At 39.2% G+C, this 9,686-nt stretch overlaps 1 protein-coding gene across 2 annotated transcripts; it reads right to left on the bottom strand.

Moving 5' to 3' along the window:
* Positions 1-62: 62 nt before the first annotated feature.
* RB195_000250 (uncharacterized protein) lies at positions 63-8,690 on the bottom strand (the record flags this gene model as incomplete). Of its 2 annotated transcripts, XM_064196487.1 has the most annotated exons (18): positions 63-141; positions 229-330; positions 720-760; positions 1,917-2,031; positions 2,094-2,194; positions 2,491-2,565; positions 3,341-3,398; positions 3,451-3,539; positions 3,657-3,715; positions 3,788-3,872; positions 4,006-4,111; positions 4,620-4,729; positions 4,786-4,905; positions 5,854-5,977; positions 6,394-6,492; positions 6,630-6,669; positions 7,710-7,797; positions 8,664-8,690. In XM_064196487.1, 18 exons carry the CDS (start codon positions 8,688-8,690, stop codon positions 63-65), a joined length of 1,518 nt encoding a protein of 505 aa, XP_064052368.1. The 2 variants fall into 2 exon arrangements, with proteins under 2 accessions (XP_064052368.1, XP_064052369.1); XM_064196488.1 differs by lacking the exons at positions 7,710-7,797; positions 8,664-8,690 and having other exon boundaries at positions 6,630-6,640.
* Positions 8,691-9,686: the final 996 nt, after the last annotated feature.

Raw genomic sequence — 9,686 nt, 5'->3', positions numbered from 1 at the left:
CTTTATTTCTCAGAGTTCGATAATCATTAGTTCTAGCTAAGTAAATCATCTATCAATTCTGCTCATTCCTGTTTTTTCTGTCCCGGTTGCCAACCTTGTATCTTCGTGCGTGTCGTCGAATAAGGGATGTACTTCTTGTCTCTAAGAATGAAGAAAATAAGGAACATAACGAAATGACGTTAACAGAAAAAAAGCCTATTGCAACGAGAAATAACCAAAAAATCTTACTCAAAAATGGTTAGATTTTCTTCATGCTGCAGCACCCACTTTTCGTTTTTTGGTGGGTTTTGAGTGGGAGTGTCATCACCTATGTGATGAAGCCAACGGTGCCTAAAAATTTTCAAGATTTGATCCAAAGCAAATCATTTCTTCAAACCTTCATTTTTACTGAGAATTTTCTCTTCTCAATAAAGCCGCTTTCGCAAATTTTGTTTCGATTTTACCCTTAAAACTCATTCACCACTTAAGGATTCACCTGGAAATGATAGAATCATTCAGGGGCAAATTAACTAGGCGACTCCTACTTCGGCAATGATAAAAGTACGATTTTACAATGGTTTTAACGATTCTGATCAAGTAGTTCTATATAGGTTCAACCAAAGAGCAAAGAAGATTTGGAATTATAATTTCCCACCTACAGTTTTACACTTCCGTATGAAATCGGTATCAGGTTCTAGCTTTAACATGAAAAACCAAATCTCCAACAAAAAAAGTCTTACCATTCCGGAGGGATCTGCGACGGATCATAGTCGAGCCATACCTGTAATGTTCAGGATTAATTGGAAGGAGGTGTTCAGCGTATAAAGTGAATTCATGATCTCCACTAAGACCAGTGACATCTACGCAGAAGGCGCAGAGGAAGGAGAGGAACGTTTGGTAGATAATTAACAACACCTGCTAACCTGTGGCATTATGAACTATGATATTAGGCTATATCGAAAATAATTTTGTTTCTTTCAGTTGATTTTTTATACTTTAGGATTTTCCACAAAAATTTCATAGCTTCATGCAAAATGTTCCGTGTCAGCATCGAATCGCCGGCTACGATGCGAGGTGTTCTATCCAATACTGGGGCACTGCCTTGCTGTTAAACTCCTATCTTCGCAAGACATTGCTTATTGTTGGAATACGATGATAATCGTATTGAGTGCGACTAGGATTTGCATGTACAAATTTCTTTACTGGAAAGATTTCAGTGAAAGTAACCAGTCTATGTTGAAATTGACTTAGTTAGGAAGACTGCATGAAAATTCGCATACAGGAACAGTTGAGTTAGCTGACCATGGAACAGCAACAGTGTTGTGTTCGGTCTCAACCATCAGAGACTGTCGAAAGCGACAGATTCTACTCTCAGAAACGGTGCTGCGCATTCAAAGACATGCCTCGCCCATGGTTTGGAGTGTAGCGTGCCCAAGTGACTTTCTCTACTCTACTCAATCTTGTTTTGGTATCTCTTGGTTTGGTTTAGGTTCAGGTTTGGGTAGTTTACCCTAATAGCCCTAAAAGAAGCATTAACATTACTATTTGAAGCACTACAAAAATTTCAAACACAGTTTTATTCTAAAATGAACTATGACACTCATTCGTGACGTGAGTACGGACCTAAATGGGGCAGCTGTTCATTCTAAAAACATCAGTTTCACATGTTTGATGTTCTCTTTATCTTCAACTATTTAGGCGCGAAAAAAATGCAACCAGCATTTTGCGCGTGTGTCCTAGACGCTAACAATATAAAGCAGGAATACAACAGTTCTTGAATTCCACACAACTTCAAGTATTAAGAGGAGATTAAAAGGCTTAGAGTGCTTTTTTAAACTTCCAAATATGAATTCCGAGAATATTATTTGTAAGAACAATTGGATCATTAAATAGATTAACAATTGCAAAGGATTGTATGAAAAAAAAAAACACCCTACCTTGTCCGGATACTCTACCCATCTGTTGCGAGGCATAAAGTATGAATTGTCTTCGTAATACCTATTGCCAAACTTGTCAGTTCCAACGAGAGTTCCCACACGAGTGACATCCATACTAAAAAAAAAGAAAATACGCACAACATCAATCTCGCATCACACAGATGTGCAGAAACCCACAGGTAGCGTTTCTTCAACGCAACTCGCACACCTCCCATTTGTTTGATAATCCTCATAAATTTCTGCATTTTGTCGATGCCCATCCATTCTTTTAAAGACATCTACAGATCACAAATGAAACTAAACGTCATTAGAAATGAAACAAAACCAACAACAACAAAAAAAAAAACACGGATGGAATCCACTGTCCATCTCCGATTACAAAAACTAACAGTATTCAACTAAGATATTATTTCCACACGTGCATCATTTACAGTATCCAAGACATCAATAAACGATAATTAAATCAGCAAGCAAGAGTCTTAAGAATACAATATATATGCGATGAAAAAAAAAGAACTGATTTACAAAACCCAGTCAGCAAACACTCATCCTTATCCATCGTATCTTACTATACCTGTATGAGTTTCACAACAACAACAGCATTTAGAAGACCAGCCTCCTTTAAAGCTACGGTTTCATCATCGATTATCTGAAAAAAGACATAGAAACAGTACTGCGATGCAGTTCTTACTTGTGATTTGGTCGCAGAAAGCACATACTCGTCAGTTTTCAGCTGTTGCAAATTACCTATCGTGTCATTCAGTTGTACTGGATGACAACAACCTAACAACTGCCGCCTCTTTCAAACAGATTAAACTATGCACTCAAACTTTGGACTAGCTGGGAACTTTTCTGTTTGAAAACTCATGCGTTTATGCACATTATCAACATCCAACAAGACAATCTCTCTTTCTGAATTTACACTAAAGGGTTTGGAAGATACAATCTCTTGGGAAAGGTTTTTATTTCAAATAAAAAAGGAGAACTACGACAAATTGCTCAAGAGGTAACTGGCAAGAGAGGGTCAACATGTAGATCACTTTGCAAAAGTACTGTTACTGTTTTCTGTTTGTAATTCATGAACAAATTCATGGGTAACGCTGCATCTGTTTGCGAAAAACAACCGCCTGCACTATCTCGGAGTTATAGAATTCGTCACAAAAGCGTTCCACATCTTTTTTTTCTTGTTAGTATAGTGAATCTAGAAAAGTAGTACGAAGGGTAAAATGTTAACGTTATCTCCTATACGAATGCGCCAACACGTCGACTTCAATTGAGAATCGTTTGAGGTTTTGTGAATGCGGATGTGGTTTACACAATGACTTACGAGGTATAAAGTCACTGTTTTATCTTCAAGACAAGTTTGAAAACAACTTATGAAATAATAATGAGAACAAACTTTTCGTTTAAAAAGCAAAACATACCTTATTAGGGTAAGTGGTCATTAGCTGGAAAGCTGTAGCTGCCAAATCTGGATACGCCCTGAAATAAATAGTTTTGTTGTTGCTACATTCTAAGAACAAAAATAACTTACGTAACAAGAAAATGCCTTATTGCGGACACAGTGTGAGATTGGTTGAACTTTCCACTAACGCGCTGACCATCCGGCAAGCGAATTTGAACCTAAACATCATTAAGTATTGAACAGTTCGAAGAGCGCAATCAAAGTGAAACAACACATCTAATATAGCTTCCAAAAATCTGCATGAAATATGCATTCTAAGGGGGAATCGACGGTACCTGAGTTACTGGAGAATTGACGTCCAGATTCACACTATCCTGAGCCTTTGCCACGTTGTCTAAACGATTAAAAGACGAGTAGAAATGTCTAGTATATCATGGCTGTTGAGACAGTAGTGGTCTTGACTCACCGTGGTCGGTAGGTGACGAGGACGAAGGTGCTGCAGGTGAGGAAACGATCTGTGGAACAACAGCTCCAAGACGTACACCGGTCCCCTATACAAAATAATGTTCAGTAGAACGCCAAGTAACGAATCAAAAGTCCCCAATTCTAATTTAACAAACGATAAGGCGACGTTAACAGAATGAATGCAGTGCAAAAGTAGAAGCCGCAGAGGAAGTACAGAACCTGGAAAGGCTTCAGTTTTGGTGGTTCGTACGGTCCACTTCGTCTTTGCATACGCAGATCAATACGACGACGAGGATGTGCCGCTAGAAGTTCAGCTGGTACACGGCTGAAAAGCGCAAAACATAACACCTGTGCAAAGAAACATTTGGATTTGCATTTGCGTTTCAAAGAAACATCTTGGAAACAACTACGAATTTGGAACTTCTGTGTTTCCGACAAAACTTATTAGAATCATTTCCATGTACACGAAACCAAATAAATTCGTTCAACAATTTCCTTATTTTTAATTGGAAACTCGGCCCAAAATAATGCATCCTCCGTGAACTAACTGCCTGCAGAATAACTACTTACTGACGTTGGTGTAGTAATTCCATTTGTAGAAAGAGACCGCTTAGGTGTCAAATTTGGACGAAAAGGGCTGCACTTTGCTTCTGTTCTGATCAGATTTTTTTTTTCAGAAGTAGGCTAAGGCGGAAAAACTACAGTTTCACATCAGTGGAAAAGTGTTTCGACTAATTCAAAAAGTGAATATTTAGATTTTTAAATTTCTTGCTTGTGGTAGTTTCAAAAATTATAAAAGACGTCTACAAAATAACGAAATTGATTACAGCTACCCTTGCATGATGCTTTCTAGAAACTGGCGATTTTCTGGTTCCTCGAAGGAGCGAAGTGGTCCATCGTCAATTGAAAAGCCATTTTCCCACATGAAAAGCTCTACAACGACCTGGAATTCAACGCTATAATATATCCCTAGCATTATATAGTAGTAAATCAGTTGACTTCATCCGATTCATTCGTGTCGCTTTCTCCACTGCTCGATTCATTGACAGGGAGTTGAGGAGTCGAAGAAGTGTCTCCTAGACGAACTCCACCGCCCATCGAACGATGACCATGTGGATGCTAAAAGCATTTTACGATTCGAGCTGCAACTTCAGAAAGTCTCACACTAACACATATAAGAGAACCTGAATGGCGCACATATTCGTTTTCATGCTAAATCAGAGTTTCCTCAAAAAAGACCTATTTCGAATCTTTTACACCGTTCGAAGAACCTATTTTTCAAATTATATTAGTCAATACCTATCCGAGCGACCGGCTTTCTCTCTTCTCCTGCAGTTGATGTCATACATTTAATGACCTCAAGTACTCAGCTTTTATGTTGTTATGTTTAGAGAAATGGAGATAATTGCTATGACAGCAATGAGCTGTTTACAAAAAAAACCCAAATAATAACCTTCAGTTTAGAACGAATCACGAAACCATGAAGCTTAAAGGCAGCATAACACTTGATTATGTTGGGATCTCGTCAGGAAAAGTGTGGATGGGGGTATAGATTGAGAATAAAAGCGTTACCAAGCTTCCCCCTAATCGTTCTGCAAAGCGCAGTAGGAAACGGCTTTGCTGGTTATTTTTCCTTACGAGGCGCGTTGAAACGTCATCTTTATAAACGCGCCGGTCCCCTCCCGCGTCTCATCCGGAAATAAGATGTATAAACTATCCATTCTGTTAGGCTTCACTCAAAATCACTCTCCCATCCAGGAGAGAAGTTACATCCGAAATATATCAACAACAACGACAACACAGAATGAATATTTAATACATTCCAAGGAGGTAACTGTTGCCAGCATTGCTGATTTAGCCGGAAGCAACGAAATAAGGAAACAAGTTGTTCTCATCCTCTAGCTTTCAAATTCCATTTTTCAATTTAGAAAATCGCTTTCAAGCATTTGAAAAAAAACCTGACAGCTTAAATTTTAAAATTATTTTTAAAAAAATTTAGAAAGTGAAGAAGCAACATATAGATTTAGAAGAGAAATAACGAAATCAGAAGAAAGATGGAATACAAACCTGTGATGATATACCACTGGCAGTGAGTGCTTCTGCCCCATGCTGTCTTGCCGCGACGAACACGCGTTCAACCATATCGGTGTTGTCACGATCAGGGCGCTCAGGTCCCAAAACTTGCTGGCCACTAAATGATGGCACCGTTAATAGAACAAATACTTCGGGCTCGAAACTGTGCCAGTATCTCAGATGGACTCCTTACTATACTCAAAATAATGATGATGTTGAACGCCTGGATCGGATGATTCATATAAAATTGACAGTATTCTTGCAAATATTTCCTTTATCCTTTTCTCAGCTACAAAACCCAAAGTGTTTTTATTGATATTGTACTATTTTTGCGACAATTCTTCCTCGTTGTGGCTTCAGATCTATTCTTAAGACATAAAAGACTTAGTTTGTGTGCATGTAGAGGCGTCACTGACATCGGATGAGAACGCTATTTTTCTTGGAAGAAATATGACATCTCATCCAATCTAACCAATCGATAGCACCTTGTAGTGAATAATTGTAATGAATCGGTACTGGTAACGTAGTAAATACCTGTGTTCGGATCCACCGACGAAGAAACTTTGTTGTCCACCGTCGGACTCTTCGCCGCTGTCGTGATCATCCTTTCGCAAGCTAGCGAGTGTTCCCAGTCTTCAAGAACAGAACAAATAGATTCCATTACGTTATTTGATGAGAAAAAAAATACTTGTAAAATAGACCGATCAAAATAGCAGGGATGCATCCGACTAAAAGAAGGGAATAATCAAAAAATAGTAAATATGACCCACTTTCTGCTCATTTTCGGAGATATCGTTCCTCCTGTACAACCTAAACAACTTTACTGAAGAAATTGAGCGAAAGCCTATTACCACAACAAAGCATACAATTAGCAAAACTAAGCTGAAATCAACATTTTAGATTTCTCATTCGTTACAAAGTCAGCATCGGTAATTAAGGTGCGAGGCGTGTAACTTCACTGCTTGCGTTTAGCCTCACGACGGAATTGTCCTGCGTAGGTGATTAGCATCTGGATGATCATTTGGAAGAGTGGTGGGAGATTGGGTTGACTTGCTCCTTGAAATGGGTGGCTGGAGTACTTTTTGTACATAAAACGCCAAATATGCCGACGATTGGGTCATTCTTGGCGCTCATTTTTGGGTGCTACTAGTTGCGGGGGAGAGGCACTCAACACTGCTCCATTTGAACTGCACTCGAACTCCACTTAGATCCCAATATATTATTGCTGGAGCACAAAAACTGTCCATAAGTGTCGAGCGCGGATTGCAGAAAAGTCATCTCTTGGGGAATTTCCGGTTCTCTCTTTTATAGTTGGAGGTAATTATATCAAAAAATTTCGAATCAAGCCTCAGGATGTTACTATTAGGTAGCCCGGGGATTCTTGTGCGAATTTTTTCAAATTAATTTTGTTTAAAATACTTAGGATTCAATTCACCGTGCACATCTATAACCTTCGTCTATCTGTTGGAGAAATCATTGATACCCTGCGCCTTAGAATTCAGGATGCTACGACACCGAAAAATTGTCGTCCGCTGTTTTGAGGTCGTCTTATTTGTGGAGCCTCCTTCCGTGGTGTCCACGTGGTGCTTCGATGGTCGTCGGAACAAGTGGTAGTCTGAGAAAGCAAGGTTCGACGAATACGATGGTTGGAAAACCGAATCTCTCCAAACGAACTCCACAGTTTCTTTGGGAGTTTCCGAATGACGTACCGTAGTGACGGACGTGTAACGTAAGGGACTTAAGGGCGGACGTCTAACGTACTTCGTTAGAACTAAAGCAGATTCTACGTCGTTTTTTCCATGACGTTAAGGGCGAATAGCTTCATGACATTTAGGGGTAACCGGACTGACTTCCGGTTGCTCCGGACCTGCATCCGGTCGCCCAACCGTCGTATTCGTCGAAGCGTACATCTTCAGACCACTGTTCCAACTGCTGAATCTAAAAACGGGTGAAATAATACAAATAAAAACAAGAAATAGAACAAATAAGACGACCTCAAAACAGCGGGGAACATTTTTCGCATCACAGCCTTCTGAATTCTACGCAAAGGGCACTAATGATTTGCCAAACAGATAAATGGAAAAAGACGTCGACCATAGATGTCTACACCCTGAACTCTATGTCTTCCACCAAGTTTCCACACTACTTCAATTTTGTGATACGGTATCTTCAAGAACATTTCGGATGACTAATGCAAATGAGAGAAACGAATGGATGTTTGGTTCCGTGAGATCAATGAAAACGGGATGTCTGAGTGTTCAAATAAATAGATTCGATCCAGTGTTCCCGTATTTGTCTTGCAACTTCCACATCGTTTGATTCCACGTTTTGCACGAGCACCTAAATGGAGTAGGTAATCGTTTCTGTATGCAGCGGAATTTTTTTCCCGAGCACTTTCTCAACAAAGGGTGTTACGAGGCGAGATATGAAGTCAATAATGTCGCCTGACAAGTATTCAAGTAGAATAACGCCCTAAGTTTGCTCAATTTTTGTTTCTAATATATCTTATATATACGTATAATTTTTTTAAAATATATCGAACTGCTTGATTCTTGTGACCGGACCTTATGAAAGGGATTTTTGGCGAGGTATAGAAAGCGAAAATTCTAGTTTTTTTCCCATACAAAATATGTTCTGTTTGTTACATTTGTTTTTTCCATCCAAAACTGTTTTTTTTTCGTCAGCGCTTATCTCTCCATTTATCCGTCGTCAGGATAGGTTTAGCAATTTCTGTCCGGTCAGGGTTCCCTTCAATACCAATTTATTTTTCCACTTTCTTTCCTCTATTCTGTGTTTGAACTTACGGTGACACCTATAAATCCTACCTTCATATTTAAAGGAAACATATCACAAAATTGACGCAGCACAGAAACCTTGGGGAACCCGTAGAGTTCGGATTGCAGAATACGGAAACCAGCGTAGGTGCGATCAACTTTCCCAAATCCCAAATTTCCCAAATGACATTTTCTTTCCTGCAAGATACGTTAGAACGCGCTGCGATCCTCTCAAGCTCATTCACTGGTTTTACCAAACGCGAATAGGCTGTTGAGGAGACTTGATTGATCTGCTACCGCTCGCTTGTGGGCGCGGCGCGTGCACAAAGATGGCGCGTCCCAGCTTACCTCGTACGAAAGAACGCCGTTTCCCAAGGTGTTACATCAGAACAATTAAGGAAATGAGCGTGGGGCTACGCTTATACTTGTAATCTACACCTCCAAATCCACGCTCTTCATCAGGTTTTCAGACTACGTCAATTTCAGGACACGTTGCCTTTAAGGTTATCTCCATTAGGTAGCAAAAATGTTGTACCCGTGGTCTCTTGCTTTCTTAATTTTTATTTTCGGAAGAGTGGTGATAAATCAGATTTTTTTTTTGAGACAGGAGATGAAACAACGAAGAAGAACAAGTAACTAACTGTTCCCAGTGATTCTAGTAAACATTATCCGGAATGAAACTAAAAGAAAAGCACAGAAGTACTGCATGGATTTTGTTTTTCGAAAACATTTTGGAAACTGTCGAACAACTATTGTAAACGAAATTTGAAGTGGAGCTAACACTCTATCTGGACAAAGAAGAAGTTGTAGATTTACAGGATCCTCCGAATCTCCTCCGAATTTAATTATCTAATCATTCCGCCTAATATCTGATTATCAAGTTATCCCGGACAACTTTAATAGTTATCTTTTCCGCGTCAGTATTTTTTTTTGTTTTTTTCAATAACATAACAGTCTTGAGTTCATTAAAGTGAGTTAATGAAGTTTGTGCGGATCTGAAAGACTCGATAGAGCATAGATAAACTTCAAATAACGAGAATAGTGAGCTCATTT

The sequence above is a fragment of the Necator americanus genome, chromosome IV (assembly GCF_031761385.1).
Source record: "Necator americanus strain Aroian chromosome IV, whole genome shotgun sequence".
Classification (NCBI taxonomy): Eukaryota; Metazoa; Nematoda; class Chromadorea; order Rhabditida; family Ancylostomatidae; genus Necator; species Necator americanus.
This window is presented reverse-complemented; position numbering and strand designations above follow the sequence as displayed.